Below are 19,759 nucleotides of genomic sequence, written 5' to 3' on the forward strand. Positions count from 1 at the left end.
CTCTTTAATAGGTGTTGTTTGTAGGGTGAACTCGTAAAAGGGACAACAACTGCAATTGAACCTGGGTTGCTTTAAACAGCATACAGATGACACAAGGACCTGTTTCAGTGTGAGCTGAACGGGAAATCCTTAGTGTGGGGTCATTCTGCTTTCTGAAATGGATAATCGTGTTGTGAACCAAAACCGAACCACATTTCCATGAAAGCAGATAGGAAATATGTACATACCATTTGACTGTTTAATACTGGGTTAGCTCTGATCGCTAGATTAAGTTCTGGTTTAGTCCTGCATCTGGTTTATTCCTGGGTTGCACATTTTTTAACAGTTGGTACACGGTGTACATTCTTCATCTAATTAGGGATGTTTAAGATGCCCCACTATCCTTAAGGTTAGTCGCTCGGGCAGGGTCCGGTTTAAGCAGATTGGTTGATACATTTCACCCTCCTTACTTGTAATTGGTTGATGTACCAACTAGCCTAGGAAAAAATGTCACTCCCATGTTAGATAAGTAAGTAAGTCAGTGCTTTATTAGTCATTGTACAAGTGTACAACGGAATAGTGTTCAGGTGTTAGTCCTGAGCCGCTGCGACTGAGCTGCACCGCCACTGTGGGTCAACCTGACCAGCATGTCTTAGGAGGTAGAGGAAACCGTAGCACCCAGAGGAAACCTGGCTGGCTGCCTTCAGTGCTCCTCTGATCCTGAAACAGTGCACCGTCTCCTCAGTTTGTCCCTGTTTCAGAGTGTGGTGTCCTGCACTGGTCAGCTCATCCACCCCATCCTTCCTCTTCCTCCTGCGCAGCTCCCTCCACTCCACAACAGTCTTTCACCATCTTCAGGGAAGAGCTTAGCAGTTAATTCTCCAGTGAATGTCCATTAGCCAGAATAACTGAAGGCATGTGTGGCTTAGCTGTGAGTCTCGCCCGGATACCTAATCGTTTGTCCTGTTTTTGTTTCCTGTAGCTCCTCTTGTGAGGCCTCCACTGTGCTGCAGGTGTAGACACCGTCTTAAAATGGGGAAGTCCTGGCAGGCCAGAGTGAGCGTATACTGGCGCAAAATTAAAAGCAAATATGAAACTAAGAGAATATATTACAACAGCAGAGAGTGCTCTCCATAGATTTCTATATGCACAAACACATCTGTTATAGGGAGGCGGTGTTTTCTCGTCGGTCCCCGGAGCATCTATCTCTGAGGCAGGAGGCTGAGGCAGCACTTTAGGCTCTGTTCAACATTATACAAACAGCAACAATAACGGCTTTTAAGTCACAAGAGACAGCTGCAGTTAAGAATTGGACATCTTCACTACAAAGAGACCAATAAAGCACACACAGAAACCTGGCAGAGAAAAGAGCAGTGGGTCTCAGTCTGAAGGATGTACAACAGGCGGGACATGGAGGAGTCGGTTCAGATTGACTTTCATTTAGAAGTGCTGTCTTGTTCTAGTTGCATTAGCTGTGAAGTTGAGACCCCTACACAGGTCTTGGTACAGTTCAGCCCTTAATGTTTCCTGGTTAAGACCTGGGCTAGTGCTTTGTGCTTTCCTTCTGCTTTGGCCATGTCTTACTGATTCAGTTTTAGAGGTGGGCGATATTGACAAAAATGAATATCTTCATCTACCATCAGAAATATGTGCTGCCAAACGTCTACATTTACATTGCTTTGACGCTCAAAAAGACAATTCTCTGGAAAAAACTACAAAAGGGCAGAAAAATAATCCACTTTCTTGACATTCGAGATTTACTCGATATTGTAAATCTTGTTTACAATATATTGCCCACGTGTATTGTTTAAGGGTTTGTTTAGCTTGTTTTGTTAAGGTTTATGGCTGGCACAATCCCAACCCAGATGACTCCCATTACAAGTTTTTCACATGCTGTGTTAAACTATAGGTTGCAAATGAGATGATGCTCATAAAACCAAATGACCCTTTTCTGAAATGAACAGTGATCCTTGTATTAAATCGGCAGTTCATTCAGTGTTCTCTCAAATGTTAATGCTTTTTGATTTTCTGAATCTTCATTTTGAATTGCAAATCTAATCACAATCGGAATACCTGCCAGAAAAATCTCAATGAGATATTTTTCCAAAGTGTTGCCGTCTTTGTTCCTGTGCTAATTTTTGTACGGACAAGGTTCAGTCCTTTCCCTGAACCTGTTTTGGCTTTGTTGTTGTGCATTAGCCCTTCCTACGTCCTAAGTCCTTATTCGTACCAAAATCTGTTATGTCCTTATTTATCACTTTGCGAGATGGTGATTTAAATCACAATATTACCTGAGGTGGTACTTGGTGTGAAAACTTTGAGAATCATTGGCACGGAGTCTTTCTTTTTTCTTTTTTCCCAGCGTTTGTCCGTCAAGAGCTGCCTACACGAGCCGCCACGACACTGTCCTTTCGTGCCCAGTACATTATGTCACATTTTACACGGTTGGCCCTGCTGGGCTCTGTGATTATTTACACTCACATGACGCTCTTTGCACGGAGTGGGAGGGCTCGGATCATGTCACATACACCCATGCAAACATGTACGAGGTCTGCCCCGACAAGTGACAGCAGCATCTCACTCCATTAAACACAAACAAAGTCTCTACAACAGCTGGAGTCGAAAGGAGCAAGGACTCAAACAACAGTGTAAGGCACCATTGTGCCTTACACTGTTGTTAAGACATGATGAATGAAGATAACACATCACAGAGTTTGTTATCTTATGTTATTCTGTATAACTTGAAACTTGATAAAGACACACTCTACAAATCTGTGTTAAATTATTTATTTGCTTGTTCTTATCAGGGCTCAAAGGAGGAACTTGGGCAACAAAGGGCCAAGGACAATAACCAGCTCAAAGGCCTGAGCACAAACCCACATATATTCATTTTCAGCAATTTAGGGAAGGGGATTTTCACAAAATTCACCACATTAATACTGAGGGCTGGGTACAGTTAAATGAACCCAGTATGGTATTGGTGGAAAAAAAGCTTAGGTACTATTATCTAAAAATATAAGTACTGTAAAAAATATATATATACATAATAAAGACCAAGTTATGATGCCTGTTGAGTCCAGGGACAGCATACACATAAATCATTATCCATGGCGCATTGAGTTGCCTTGTGTACGAAATGCGCGGTATAAATAAAGTTGCCTTGCCTTGCCTTGCCATGGTCATGATTCATTTTTTGTCATGTTACATGAAATGAACAATCAAAATATGTCACGCAATACAAACAAACATAAGGGAGCTAATAGAAACAACTGAATACAGTGTGGCCAAAATCCAATAGGAAGTCTATGGGGAACTGACAAAATACTTTTTTGCCCCACTGTATTTTACTACAGGAAAGAGTAAAGGTCTTACAGGATAGTCGCTTGTATTCACTCTGTTGTTTTGCGAAGTCTGACACTGTTTATTAACATGCAGTAATGAACGATATTACATTAATAGATTTTTAAGTGAAATGGGACCTCAGCCACAAACTGCGGCTCCTCAGGTGGGCGTGTGTGACAGCGCATCAGAGCAGAACTGAAATAGCTTTCATTCATTAGGGAACAATAAGATGCGCACATTCAGACATGAGGTGCGTACCCTCCCCTCTCCTCTAATAGGCCCACACAGACACGTACTACACTCAAGGTGACCCATTTAACGCGATGTGCCAAAGTCCTCTCCTGTCCCAGTTTCTGCACTTCCACTGGGTGCAAAAATAACCATTCCCTTCAAAGAGGACACTTTTTTCTCCTCTAAATAGATTGTACTGACGGCCACTCAGCTTATTTGAGGCATAAAACACTAACAAATAGGACTGCGAACTGCATCTCTATTATTGCAATATTAGGTGACCCAATATCCATTTTGCAAAAAGCCACATAATGTCATAAAGATCACTGAGGCCTTCCATCTGAGATTTAAGACATGGTAAGTTAAAAGAAGAAAAAGTCTGGTTTGAATCATGATTGTTTTTAAAGATAGTTCCATTTTAGCCTTGTTGTTTTGTTTTATTTTTCATTTTTACATAATTTGATGATAAAAACAAATGGCTCGTGATTTTTGCTTCAATTTAATGATGTTCTGTGGTGAAGTTTTGTTGAACATTGCAATTTATCACAATTTTCGAAACAGTTCATCAAATGTTATAATTTTTTCTCATATCACGCAGCCTTTCTTACAAATAAGCCTAGACTATGGAATGAAGATGACTGGAAAATGACTTTTATAACAGGGTTGAAGGACAAAATACAGACTGCAGTGGTTGACTCATCGGACAAAAAGTACAACCGTGATTTTCAGATGCATGAAACGTCCACTGCAAGGATCGTTTTAAATAGAGCTTCTAAAACGCGAACATTGACACTTTCTCCAACCTCATTATCAAACTGGAGGAGACACTGCCAAACTCCTGCCATTAGAGGGGATATGTCAAGCTAAATGCTGGTAGGACATGCTCGCTGCTGAAATAGGCTCCTTTGGCATCTGACTCAGGTCCCGGAGGCTGAGAGAACCACAAGTGTGCCAGGAAAATCCACCATACTGGAACTGCCACGGGCCCTCACCATAGGAGGCATGCAAGCGTGCCCGCAAAACTCCTTTTGGCATGTGCCACATATGTTCAGTCTCGGCGGCTAATAATAGGCTCTTCGGATCATGTGGCGCTTTCTGCTACATGGGAAATGATTACCCACGCGGCACGTCGGCATGGGGTTCACAGCTTCGTCCAATGAAAAGTTATGGTTTTAAAGTAAAGTAATTCCCATGTCACTTAAAGCAGAACTAAGTAACTCTTGGCCCTAGAGGCCATAAGCGCTTCCCAGGTGTCGTAGCACGTTACGGTTTTTTACTCATTAATTGTCCGTGAGAGTAAATACTACGCTGACAGAAAAGACAAAGGGAGAGAGGGATAGTGTTCATCCAATTCCACAATGGAGATAATGTTTTCACTCAAACTTTCCTGTAAATTCAGTTTTTTAAGTGGTGCTAGCCCGCAGCTAACTTTGCCCGTTAGCCTGTTAGCTTTTCATGGTAGGGAAAGTTTCAATTGTGGTTTTCTGGCCAGAGACACAATTACACAATGGAGATCATTATTTTCACTCAAACTTGGCTGTAAATACTGTTTAAAGGGGTGCTAGCCCAAAATTAGCTTTGCCCATTAGCCTGTTAGCTTCTTTTTGATTCTATTAGTGTGTATTGGTTGCACCGGTCCGGTGGCAGGCAAATTGCAATTGTTTTTTTTGGCCAGAGACACCAGAGGGAGATGAAAGACCCCCAATAATCCCATTTACACTTGTATTACCCCCAGAGGGACTACGAAAAGGATTTATTAAGGTAAACAAGTTACTTAATTCTTCTATAAAGTCTTGAGAACTTGTGTAGATATAACCCATACCATCCATGCATCTCAAGCCTAATATGACCAATGTAATAAACTATATGCATTACTGTTTTGCACATGGAAACTGAAAAAAATTAAGGATTATCAGATATAATACACGGATGCAAGGATGCAAACCAGATGACAGCCCTCACTGTCAATCTGGGCTGAGACAGAGCATTAGGATGACTGTGAAAAGCATAACGATGACCTCTTCTTCATGCACAACACGTCACTATAGGGCGGCATGAATAGCGCAGAGGAATTAGAGGTATGATGTCCTCTGCAAACAACAAAAGGTCTGACTTTGTATAAAACATGCCAACCCTGCACTTTAGACCTCTACAAACAAGATCTGAAATTAATATCATGCTTGTCTTTGTGTGGTCATACTGGTTCTCAAACCGTCACTTGTTATTATTCCTTTTATATAATATACATTTATTCAATCATTATTACTTGAGTGCATGTTTACCTTGTCTTTGATTGCAGATTTTTTCTCCCTCTCTGCACCTCTCTGTGTGTTTTAAGAGTTGCTGTAACAAGTGAATTTCTCAACTGTGAGATCAAAAAAAGCACATCTTATCTGTTCCTGGTATCGCATTAGTTTGGCAGTTCATATTCCTATCTTCTTTGAAATGTAAATGTTCATAGACCTGCAGTACTGAATCTTGATTTGAAGAAATTGCAAATCCTAATCCCAATACTTGTCAGAAAAATAGCAATAACATATTTTTCTCAGTCGTACATCAATAAAACATATTGTGAGAACATTGGTTTGAAAGCGCAATGGTGCCAACGCTGAAGCCACGATGATTGATGATAGTGTAGTCAGTTTAATCTAAAAATGCAATACGAATGTTCTATGTCTTCTGGATACTGAATAAGGTCGCAGTTTTTCCTTGGCGCATGGCATTATGGCTGTGCTCTTCATGCTGTCAGTCTGTAATCGCTCTGATTTCATATGTGCTGGATGCCAAGCAGGCAATTAGGTAAGGAGGTAACAAGCCCATATTCTGTCAGCCGCAAAACAAAAACAAACATGGCAGCCATGCATGTGTAGGACTGGATGTACTGCCTTCTTCCCTGATGAACAGTCACCCTTTGATTTATTTTTACACTCGATGACGCTGGTTCCTCGTTCGTAGATGCTTCCCTCAAAAATCCCTTTCATTCACATTTGATGTGAGAAATTGTGCCTTCTTGAAGGTCAGAGTCATGCAAAATTACCTCCACAATACCAAAAATCGCTATTCTAGACTGGGTCATTTTAAAGTTCAGGATTTTTAAACTTCTTTAGGGAGCTGGGAGTAGGGAGAGAAACTGAATATACATATTACTGAAACATGTACGAAAGAAACAACACTCTATAACTTCTCTATAACAAGCACAACTCTATAACAAGCATTTATTTTACGTCAGATATTTTCATATTGAAAATATCTGATATTCAATTGACAAATTCCTCATAAATGCATAAACAAACAAGTGCCTTTGCTCAACTCTCCTTCGACATGACTGTAACTTTACCGGGAGTGGGTACGTCTCCAGCTCGCTTCTATGGATATGTGACAAAAGTCAGCAGAATTTGAGATTTAACAGGTTTGGTTCTCATGCTAATCAATTCTTTGATAACTTACTGTATTTTCTGTGAGCTGGTCATTAGGAGCATATTTTGTACTGATGGCAACAGTTTAGTCCAAAAAGTTATGCAGTATACCTTTAAAGACATGGTAAAACTTTGATTGACTTAAGCAAAGATGTGAGGACCAGCTGCTTACATTTGTCTTGAATAAAAAAGCATAACTTGCACAGATATTACTAGGTGCAAGTGTGGGTGGCTAAGGTCTCTCAGTGAGCATTCATTCCCTCCATTTACATAACTGAGGTGACTGTACCTCTTCCTCATTTCAAATCTGTAAAGTTAATGCAGGTTGCTCTAAAATGCAGCAGTATTACGTATCTAACCAATAAACATACTCTGACAGATTTCAAAGTTTCCGGGCACGGCGCTGTCAATGTTTTACTTGAGTTTCGACAGTGACTGGGGAAACCGCTCCTGCCCGTGATAAGCTTGTTGTGTGTGGAGGCTGTGCTGTACATTCCTGAGAGGTGCTCCACTCTTAAACAAACACACTGCTCTGTTTGGACTCTTGTGCATTTCCATGAGCTGCAGAAAAGCCTCTGACCTTAGCCTGGATTTAGATTAGCTATGCGGCCTTAGTGAGTTGTGCTGGTACTCGGCACTCATCGCTCACTTTATATATATTGTATATACTGTTTTCACTGAAAGCAATTCAACACATTTCGACCTGTTGACCACACCTACAGGTGATATCCCTGGTCACGCTTTCATCTGGAATCATCTTCTAAACTGCTGCTCTGAATATTATTTTTGCATTGTAGTTGCGACGTATTGTCTGGCCAAAAAAGTTACCATAGAAAGAAAAAGATCATTCAATATTTTGTTTGTGCCTTTAACTTTGATTAAAAGCATCTTGGAAAATGGACATTGCATTTAAAATGTAGACATAATAGTAGTTTTGTACCAATTTTATGCCTGTATTACAAACTGAACAATGTTTGCACTTACTTCCTGAACTGTAAAAAAATGAGCTGTCATCTCATTATTATTATAGCCTATTCACGTTATTCTGGAAGTTTGCGTGGGTGCCGCCATGAATTGTGCCTTCACTCCCAGTAGTTTACATAGGACTTGAGAAGTCAAGAGAAAATCAGTTCTACACAGACAGAAAGCCGTGCAGAGAAACAGTGCTGTGTCCACATGTTGGTGCAAATGAACATTGGATATTATACACAAATCAATCGATCAAATATCACCAATACAGTGGAAGTGCCGATCCGTAGCAAAAAGAGGCATAAGTGGGCGGGGCAAAACAAGGTGAAAACCAAGATTTAAACAAGAAATGGTGCCCTGTTTTTAAACAGTCTTTGAGGGAGATGGTGAGTCTTGCTGGGTCAACAGAGAGCAAACCCACGCATAAGTAAAAATAAATAAATAAATAAACAAAACTTTAATGCATAAACAGATCCACATAGCATACAGTCTACTTGTGATGTGAAACAAATCTAGCATCAGATCAAGAGCTGCTGCAGATATGACTAAATATCGTAGAATGGGGAGGAAGGTGTTGGCTGCTCTCCAGTTATGCTAAAGAGGTTCAAGTGCATTATTGTCAGCCTTCAAAAGTGGAGTGGCATCTTGAAGTGAAGATATTTTACAAAATTGTCTCAAAACAAACCCAAACAAGGCTAAAAAGGAATTGCATTGGGACTAAAACTGCAAGCATTTTTAAGTGTGTGTGGGCAAAACAAATACTATATTTCAGTCCAAAGACAAAATGATGATTTCTTGTTGCACAAATCAGCTTGGCAAGATATTGTGCAGCCCGAAACAACATTATTTGGATTATTTGTCTTGGTTAGTTTGCTTAATACCAACACAGAAAAATCCATTCAGGTCAAAAATCATTATTTCTTAGCTCAGCGCTGAAGCATGCATTGGATGAGTCAGAGAAAGCTGCACTGGCCAGAAATGTATAGCATTTTAAATTAAAAGCAAAATTATCAATATCAAAGCAAATCATCATCAATTATAGCTTGGGTCTAAACGCATATATTAGTGCTTTATCTAGTTTTTTTTCTTTCACCTCTTGCAGCTTATTATATTTTTTGTAAAGAACCAATTAGAGAATAAAGATGGGGTATTAAATTCTAGCAACTACAATGTAATGGGTCGAGCTGAATTGATTTTGGTTTTGAGTAAAAGGCCCTTCAGTCAGAGGTTAATGGCCGGGCTGATCGGGCTGAGTTCTGTGAGTTTTGTTGAAGACAGCGCTGTAACATGAACTGAACCAATGGGTCACTCTGGTCCGTAATTGAATTGCGAGACGTACAGTATCGGTGAACTGGTGAATCTAAATTATCGATATTATTGAGACCTTGGCTGCTTGTCAGTCTTTGTCTCGACTGACAATAATGACCAAAGAATAGCGGGGATAGGCTATTTCAATAATCGAGTCAAAACCGCAGCTGGTCACATTCGAACTGAACTGAATAGGGACATGTCTATTAATATCTACGCTGGACAAATCTGCTTTCTCCATTGACAAGAAAATCGATGTTCCCGCAGCTGTCCCTTTGGGCCTATGTATAGACGGATATATCATACAGATTTTTGAGACATCCGCTTCGTAATTCAGCCGCTATTTAAACCTTCCAATTATTGTAAGGAAATTGGTGAATGCACTCTTGTCTATTTCTGTGCTTCCTCCTTCTCTCCCCACGATCTTTGTGCCATCTAATTATTGCCGTTAAATGCACGTATTGTATCAACCAAATTTAAGGGGCGTGGCGCTGCTGAAACGAGCGCGTTTGGGAAGCAGCTGGGACCTGGAAACTGCAGCCATTTTCTGAGATCCTCGCGGTGGCATTGAACATTAAACATTGCTCTTTTATACTGTACTGTACAGTGTGTGATCGTTGTACTTTCACATCATTAATGCAGCAGAGGTCCCAGCGTTGGCCCCTATAGAAGAGACATCATCCACACCAACTATGCATTATATTACAGATGGTGGGGCTCAGTATTGATCCACAGCCAGAGCGGTCTCCCTCTTTTGCTCTCTCTCTCTCTCTTGGCCGATAAAGGCAAAGATATTGTTTTAAAAGCTGCCTTGTCCAAACAGAACATAAGCCAAAACACAGCATAAAATGTAGTTTAAAATTAAATTGCAAAAGGGTACTGCAAATTATACTTTCTGCTTTTCTGCTGTTAAACGATTAAATACAGGCAAAAAAGTGACATTTTTACTCCAAAGAATTGAATATCAAATTTAGAATTAGGGCTGCAACTAACGATTATTTTTGTAATCGATTAATCTACCGATTTTTTTTACGATTAATCAACTATTCGCTTGGCTGTGAATGGTGTATGAAAATGTTAATTTTTTCTATTTTTTTAATCACATAAAGTAAAAGTGGCACCGCTTGAGGACGTGTAAAAGGGATGTTTCAGGATTTTTGACATAGGGCCTCATTTCCTAGTTATCCAGAGTGTTTCTGGAGATTTTTTTTTTTTCATTATTATTCATGCAGTCCTTATATTTGAAGAGTTTTGTGGTGCTAGGCTAGTGCATGTCTATGATAACTAGTAGCCTGCATTAAAAACCTCTTCAAAATCATCGGGTAGTGCTCCAAACGTTACCATATCTGATTTGTAGAAATCTCCTTTGCGAATTCCACTTGTAGTAATGCCGGCCGTAGATCCGGTAACCTAGCAGATCACTCCGGCGCTGCGTAGCTGACAACTATAACTAAATATGAGTTCTTTTAAATGCAAAATGGTTATGTTTAAAAAAAAATATTCACTCAACACAGACTGTGTTTAATGCAGGCAACTAGTTACCATAGACATGCACTAGCCTAGCACCACTAAACTCTTCATATATAAGGACTGCAATAAAAAAAAAAGATATATCTCCAGAAATCAACAACAGGATAACTAGGAAATGAGGCCCTATGTCAAAAATCCTGAAATATCCCTTTAATGGAGTAAACTTAAAGTACATGTTTGATAGAAGCTCTTAGCGCTAATTCTGCTTTCCGATTGGATGAGACACAGACAAATATTTATGAAATTTACAATGTACAACTACATACCCTAAATATAAATAAAAATCGTACGTTTTCATCAAAAATACACAATTTTCCTGTCATTTTTGCTATATTTGTGTCTGTGTGAACCAGAAAAAAAATTAATCGATTACTAGTTATCGACTATTTTAATAATAAATTAGTTGTTTCAGCCCTATTTAGAATCACCAGTGCTTTCTTAATCTAAGCAGAATTCTGGGGGCACTGTATTTAGCATCTTTTACAGTCATTTATTTCTGTTAAGAAGTAACAAAACCATCTGTTCCTTCTGAAACTTCTCTGTGATTGGTTAAATCTACCTGTCACTGTGTATGACAGAGGCTGGCCTTTAGGAGGAAGGAGAGGGGGAAAGTGTTCGTGTTTGAGCATTGAGTTGGATTTAACAGAGAGGCACCGAATCACAGTATGGTATTATCCAAACAGACTACAGATCCAAACATTATTTTATATTTATTGGCATAATCACGCAGCCCTACTGAAAAGTATGCCATTATTAACGCGACAAGACAATGCACTCTATTTCAAAACATACCTCAAAAGACACACATCCTAAATGAAGCCTAGGCGTTAATTCAACCTGGGAGACGATTTCAGCATCACATACCTCCAGCCAATGATCGCTTCCGAGAGAGGGCCACACCTCCACCTCAGCCATCAGCGTAAGAGCCGCACCTCCATAGCAGCCAATCATCGCCCTTGGTCCCGCTTTTAAGCCCCAGCAATCATGGTTCGTTCGCTCCCAGCTGCGCTACGACCCACCTCCACCCCATCTCCGCCTCTTCCATCCACGGCTTCTACCTGCTGCAGCTTTACGGGTCTTCAATAACATCACCAGTGTCCAGGCTCCGGGGAAGACATCCCTAACTACAAGCTGTTCATCCATACTGACTTTCATACATTGATGTTACCGCCAGGGTCTGATCGCCAAAACTAATATACATGTCAATAAATCTTCCTAATCGCTGCTTTTGTCTGTTTGAGTCTATCCAGGTTGAATGGAGAACTGTTCAGCACTGCTCAATTCAACTGTACACTTTAGAAAAAACGCAGGTGTGGGGTTTTGTCCATAGGTGTGTATAACATGCTGTGAATTCCATCTATTTTTGGACAGCATTGTGTAATGTCATTTTGGATTCGAGACAGAACTAAAAGTGGAGAGGCTGAATCCACAAAATTAATTCATATGTAAATGCTAAAATGCACGGTTAAGAAATTAACCCTGGTTCTCTGAGACATGAGTGACCTATCTCAGCAGACCATATGTTCAATCAATCAATCAATCAAATTTTATTTGTATTCACCTCCACACCGCTCACTTTTGCCTCTTTTTGTCCTTTTTTCCCTGTTGCCCTATTTCCCTTCCTGTAGAGCGCGAAGTCTGTTCATTAAGAACGAGGGAAAATATTAGTCACTAAGATGATGTTTTAATAGATTGATTCGTGTAAATGTCCAATGTTCAAAAAAAAAAGTCGACGTCGCACTGTTAATGTCCCTTTTATTTACATAATACTATTTACATAATACTCTTGCATGTGAGTCTAGTTGTAGCCTCAACAATCAGTATGACTATCAGATCCACTATTGGCAAGTTATCAACTACAGCACTGAATAAAAGAATAACTGTCTTTATTCTCGCCAACATTTTTTGATGAAAATAAAGGTCCACAGTACAGCTCAAAGACACATTTAACCCTGCAATAGATAGGTGGAACCAAAACACACTCTGAGCCTACAAAAATACTACCACTTGAACATATATTTCAAACAGGTCAACAATATCTGTAAAAATTAACATTGTACATCAATTTTTACATGGATATGTCCAATGCGTTTTATTCACCTTATTCCGCCCCGCCCACTTTTGCCACTTTTTGCGTCGTCTCGGCGCCTCTTTTTCCTGACACTTCCGGTCGGGCGCGAAGCCCGTTCATTTTAACGGAGAACGAGGGAAAATATTCTCCGCTCAAATCTGATGTTTAGTCGATTGATTTGTGTAAAATGTCCGATGTTCATTTGCACCAACATGTCAACACTGCACCGTTTCTCTGTGCGGCCTGAAAACGGCTTTGTTTTCGTGTAGTGACTGATTTTATGCGGACTTCTCCAGCCCCATGTTAACACATAGGAGAAAAGGGGCGGGCACAATTCATGGCGGCGCCCACGCGAACGTCCGGAATAAGGTGAATAGGACCTTTGTCTTTGTACCCAAATCTATCATTTTGACTAGTAACATGTGGAGCAATGTGACTGTGGTGCGTGTAGGAATGCATTTAATGGTGCGGCGGGACGTAGCTTCATCAGGGGGTTTTAAAGTAACAAGATGCAAGTAGGTCATTTCATACTCACTACTGCCACCTCAGGTCATACGTGTAACTGCACCTTCTATATTAAGCTCGTGCATGACGGCAATTCGGACGCAAAGTAACAACTTTTTGAGTGACAGTGCAGGATTTTAGAGAACGTTGTAGTGAATAAGTCTGGGCACATTCTGCACTTAAGGACATGGCTGGAACATGTGGGGGAGGAAAATACATCATTTTACATTTTTAAAACTCTGTATAGTCCCTTTAAAGGGGCTAGATGCCAGTTGGTCATTTTATACTCACTACTGCCACCTCAGGTCTTATGCGTAACTGCAGCTTCTATATTAAGCTCGTGCATGACAGCACTTCAGACAGTGCAGGATTTTAGAGGCAGGTCTGAGCTCAATCTACACAGGTCTGAGCTCAATCTACACATTAGGACATTGCTGGAACATGTAGGGGGAGGAAAATACATACTTTAAACATTTTTAAACTTCGTATAGTCCCTTTAAGTATTGATACAATTTAGACATATTTCCACTGTGAACAGTATGTTATAGAAAAGGGCTGCCCAGATCAGCAATTGAAATAAAATTGCAGTTTGAATGGATTAGTATATTGCCATGTTTGCATATATTTAGGGAGGGCAACATCCTCTGCAAACAACAAAATATACTGTCATCGTGCGGCCTTTTTATGTTAAAACTCTGAGTAGACCTTCTCAAAAGTTCTCAGAAGCATTTGATTCTTGGAGTAGTTTAGCAGTTCAAATTCCTCCAAAGGTAATGCTCCTAAACAACAGACAGAGATCTTGATTTCACAAAAACAAAAAAACTGCTAATCTATTCGCAACTTACTTGAAAAATTGCAACTACTGTAGTTATTATCCCAACATTGTGCAACCCTATCACAGAAGCAAACATTCAGTAGGTTTTGATCTTATTAGCTGATAGACAAGAGCACAAATGGATGCTCTTCTGCCACTAATGCAACTGGATAACTTTATTCTTCCATATTTGTTGTTATTGACTTCTTTCTTTCAGGCCTCGAAAGCCTCTGAATGAAGCGATTCAACAATCAATTTGCAGCACAATCTCAGTCTACGCTCAATAGACGAGACAGAAAGCTCTGAATAACAAATATGACGTGACTTCCCCCCTTCACTCCGCGTTTCCTTTCGCTGCCTCAATTGTAGATACACATTTCCAGCTAATTCACGCATTCAGATCTTTGCAACTGAGCGCTTCGTCTGTTGTCGTGAGAATGGCGGCCTAGGCTTGCGCAGCTGTTTAGGCCTTGGATCAATCAGTTTGAATAATAAAAGGCTTGTAATTACAGGCTGCGATTCTTGCCTTTCTTTTACAATCCCAGCGCTTAAGTTAACATTAGAAACATCCAAAATAGATATACTGGAAGAAGTCAGGTCCTCGCTCGCTTGCTCCAAATGTAGGAGGCAGTTGGTCTTTTATTCACGCTGGATGGCTGTCAATAGCTGGCACATCCTCTTCCCTAAATGGGCAGAAGATGACTGAGCATTACCGCCGAGTGCTCTTGTCTGCCTTGTATTGTCTTGAGCTATTATTAATTATCTCCGCACGCTCAAAATTTAATTGGTAAAATAAGCTTGCCTTTATGTGAACAGCAGCTTATGAAATGGGAAGAGGAGAAGATGATTAAGACTGGGGGGCTTAAAGGGGGGAAATCCGCATGGATTCAAAGCGCATCCATCTCTGTGATAAACCACAGAGGAGACAAAGGGTGCAGAACCAATTAGACAGCGGTTTGTAGGGGCCACTTAAGGCAACTCAGTCATTTTAGGGACAGGGCGAAAAGAAGCACATTGTGATAATAAACTAACTTTCAGCTTGTTAAAGGTCTTCTTCAAGTACAGGTGTATAAGTTTCTTGGGATCCGACCTTACGGTGAACTCTTTTGTCCAGGGTTTACACTGGCAGAAGCAAAAACAAATGTAATGCTTTTTCATGTCAAAATACTATGTTTTAATGCCACAAATGCAGCATTTAATTAATTTCTCAAGATTTGCAAACATTTAATCAAACAGAGGAGAGAGAATTGGACACTTTTAAGCAAAACTTCTGGCCAAAACTGCAGCTGAATATGTTTGAGCCACAATTTTGGCATTTTCAATGAACCAATACAGTGAATGTCAATACATTTAATACATTCAGTCAATACATTGTTGAGCAATGTCACAATTTTCCAATACATTTAAATTGACTGCCACCGGACCGGAGCAACCAAAACACACTAATAGAATCACAAAGAAGAAGCTAACAGGCTAACGGGCAAAGATAACTGCGGGCTAGTGCCATTTAAACAGTATTTACAGCCAAGTTTGAGTGAATAAAAATATTTCCATTGTGTAATTGGATGTACAATATCCCTCTCTCCCTTCGCCTTTTCTGTCAGCGTAGTATTTACTCTCATGGACAATTAATGAGTAAAAAAATCGCAACTTGCTACGATACTTGCAGTTGCGCTTATGGCCTCTGTGGGCAAGAGTTACTTAGTACTGCTTTAAGGCCTTGATTTTTGCACAATTCATTCAAAAACCTTTAATGTTTTTTGATGCCCTGCGGGAAAGGAGTGGTTCTGTAACTTGTCACACCAAATGCCCTAGACAGAATAAAATATGTGACCCTCCTAGAGCCATCTCAAGCCAGGTTCAACATCAAATCAGGACAAAACTGGGACAAAAAGGGTATAAAATTGACCTAATTTGGACTTAAGTTTGCAGTGTAAGCCATGCCTAACTAGAAACTCTTTATGTGAAAAAAAAAGTAGATTTTGTGCGTATTTGACCTTGTCTGTGAGTGGTCAGCATGGCGTCTTTACTTTCCAACACAGTGGTCTTTAGGACACTGCTGATGGAGCCTCTCACCAGAAAACCTACAAAATGATTGATCCTGGAGCATTGTAGAGACTGCTGTGATCGAAAGTAAAGGCGCCATGCTGACCACTCATGCAGCCACTGGGTCATGACAGGGTCAAACACGCACAAATATCAGCAATCTTTCCGCATAAAAAGTTGCATAATTCATTGCTAAAGCATAACTGAAATGATCTCTAATTAAAGCAAATAAAAGAGCAGAATTCCCTGAGCAACACCTGAAGAAGCCCAAGTTCCACCAATGGGATACAGTATGTACCAGAGTCTGAGAACCGCTGCCATATACGTGAGGCAGTAACAGCACCTGGTTTGAATTTTGGAGGAATCGAACAGAAATGTTTGTGTGTTTAATGGTACTGCAGAGGAAAACCTTCATTCTTTTTGTAGAAAATGTGTTAAATCTGCTATTTTGTTATATTCATGAACCACATTAGTAAAACTCTATTTCTTTGTTTTTCATATGAGAAAATAAATTTGAATTGAAAATTGAAATGGATCCCTCTCAGAGAAAAAAAAAAATATTTCATCACATCGGCCGGCCCTACCTAAGGGGAACAACAGGAGCAGTGCACAGTGTCCTCTCTTCAGATCTGAGCCACAACATCTCAAATAAATATATAAAGTTAGATTCAAAATGTCCTTACCTTGTGTCGGCACTTCAAAACAACACCATAGGCACCTACAAAACAGGAAAAGATATTCTGAGATGTCTCACAGACCAAGCTTTCATGAATATGTAAAAGACCCATGTACATCAAAGTAGGCCGACTTGGCTTAAAAGCTAGCTGCATTAAAAAATAACCATTATGACAGAAAATATTGAGTTAAATGCACTGATGTGTGGTTACAACATCCAAGTCTTTGACCTTTACTCATAAGTCATGAATAAACAAGGAGCCAGAGGCCAATAGTGGATCTACATTGTTCCAGCAAGATAAGGCCCCGCAAAAGTACTTTACTTTCAGCGGTTTCTCCTTGAGAATCCAGGAACATCATACCCCCCCTCTCTGAAAGGACAGGTGGATGGGAAAGTAGGGCGCAGGAGTTGGCAGGCTACAGTAGTTGTGATGTTATCGGCCGCGGCAGTCACACACATGTCCCCGAGGGCTCGCGACGGATTCTTAAACGCAGGACATGAAGGAACAACTGTGGAAGTGCTTCAGGTATTCTTAATGGAGAATATACCGACAGAAATTGTGATTGTTCTGTCCTCTGGGATTTAGGAAGTGATGAAGACAATGCATTTCTACAACCTCATGCATTAATAAAAGTACTGTACTTTTTGTTGATGGCAAGTTTCTTTTTTGCCAGGCAGAGTATATTTTCATACACAGGCCCTCCTTTGGCCAGTTACTTATACTGCAACTATATCTAGATCACATTATATATACCACATTAGATTTGGGACCACTAAATAAACAGGACATGTGTGTTCCCATGGCGACACTTTGGAAAATAGCTCTGTTTTTCTTATCTAAAAGACAATTAATCTAAAATTGAGATCAGAGTAGGTACAAAATTCCCATTCTTGAATACCGTAGATGTGCCCTGACTGATCTGATACCTATATGCGCTGCGCATGAGTAAGAACAAACTACACTCATAAGGTTAATAGAGCGTGGACACTAATGGATGTATATGTTACTTCAGGAAGCTTCACAATAATCAGTTATATAATGTATTTGTTCCTTTATTATCAAATGGTAAAAGACAAAGCCTCACCGCATTACTGCATTTACGAGCTGTAAATGGTACAATCAACTGGAGAGACCACTCCACTGCAGAAACTTCCTAACACTGTTAGATGCATGTTTGTGGAAGCCAAACTCATTCAGGAGTTTTCTACCATCGCAAAGGTTTTGAAAGAGTACTCATCTGGACAGGGTCGCCTTTCCACTAAGAACGTGTTACATGACATTTAGACACCAGCTTTCAAAATAAGCAAGATGTGAAATGTACCTGTACCACTCTTTGTTTGTGTTCTTTCACTTCTAGTATGTCCTAAAATCTTTTAAAATAAAAATGGAACCAATTCAATAATGGGATGGTGAGTGAGTCCCATATTTTGTTTTTTGTGTGTTTTTTTGGTAGCTATTATTCTTTATCATTTTACACATACAGAGATTTGCATTTAGTGATAATAAAGATTATAAAAGATGGCCTTTCTAACCTTATTTTCTTCCTTTATTGCAGCTTGGGACTGACAAAAAATGCATTGTCATATAATTAGGCAGTAATGACTGTAACATTTTGCTGCTTCTGCTTTGAATTTCTTTTTCGTCAGGCATCAGGTCCTAATATAATTAACAAAATTGACTGGTGCTAAGACAAGTGGGGAAAAATCTATGAATGCGGAGACGGAGTGTGAAGGCAGCAGGTCTGGACTGAAATACTTGAACAACTTTCCAGTTTCAGAGGGATAATAAAAGTGCTGACTGCTTTCTGTGGACAGCCACTCAAACGAGAGACTCCTGCGGTTTCAACGACATGCTATCCCCACTACGAAAACTTATTGGAGGCAGGAGGAGATAGTGTGAAATGGGGACAAGTGGGTGGCCTTACCTCAGGGCGCTCTCTATCAACCAAATGACTCGAGGGGGGAAAGGGAGAGGCGTGAGGAGCTTTTGAGACAGGATTTAACCACAAAATCAGTGGCTTTATACGGCCAGCTTTTGAGCCAATCAAACCGGCCCACCTATGCTGTACTTACATCACTGAGCTGTGAAATGAGGCCACTTTGCCTGGCACCTAGTATTTTTCCATTGAACATACCAGCTTTAACTGACCTTTTTACACTGGCAAAGTGGACACAACAATCAAATCATTACTCACTGGCAAACTCTGCAGACAAAGTGTGAGTGCGTTACGTCAGGCTAAACGCGATGGTTCAGCTGTGCCATTTTCAATTCGCTTGTCATTTAATCTTAGTCCAGGTCTAGACCAAATCTCAACCGGGTCTGGCCTAGGACGAGAACAAAACCAGCTCTAAGCAACAACTGCAGGACTAAACTAGCACCACAACATAATCAAAATCTAACCTGTCGTAAGCTTGATGTACTACATTACTACACAAAGACTACACCCAAGGTTCAAGGTCCAAAACAGGAATCACTATGTACTGTATTACCTAGAACAAAAACTAAAATCTCACCTGGATCTGGGGTTGCTGCAGTTGGTCAGATCTAGGTTCAGCCACATTATGGCCAAAGAATGAGGTCAGCTGACGACCTGAATTCTCTGAGTCAAGTTATTTCATGTATCCTTCCCCTGACCGCACGGGCGTATTCAAAGATGACAATGCAAGGATTCATTGGGCTCAAGTTGCAAAAGAGTGGCTCAGGGAGCAAGAGACGAGAAGAGAAGGCTTTATGTCGTCGCCCGTCAAGATCTTGGTGAAAAATGAATGCATATCGGACAGGGATACACCTTGTGGCATTACAAAGACGACTGAAACTGTAACTAAACCAAGACAAGGCGACAAGAAAAGCAGTGAGCTGGAAAGACTCTTAC

The 19,759-nt window shown here is 40.3% G+C and overlaps 1 protein-coding gene across 6 annotated transcripts in view; it reads right to left on the reverse strand.

Moving 5' to 3' along the window:
* The window catches only part of LOC306976799 (cyclin-dependent kinase-like 5), a 53,572-nt gene that overhangs the window by 31,434 nt on the left and 2,379 nt on the right, over positions 1–19,759 (reverse strand). For all 6 annotated transcript variants that reach the window (XM_079574880.1, XM_079574877.1, XM_079574879.1 and 3 more), the window contains exon 3: positions 16,894–16,928. In XM_079574880.1, the coding sequence (XP_079431006.1) occupies positions 16,894–16,928 (35 nt within the window). The remainder of the gene's footprint in view (positions 1–16,893; positions 16,929–19,759) is intronic.

Source organism: Gobius niger (assembly GCF_951799975.1).
Source record: "Gobius niger genome assembly, chromosome: 17".
NCBI lineage: Eukaryota > Metazoa > Chordata > Actinopteri > Gobiiformes > Gobiidae > Gobius > Gobius niger.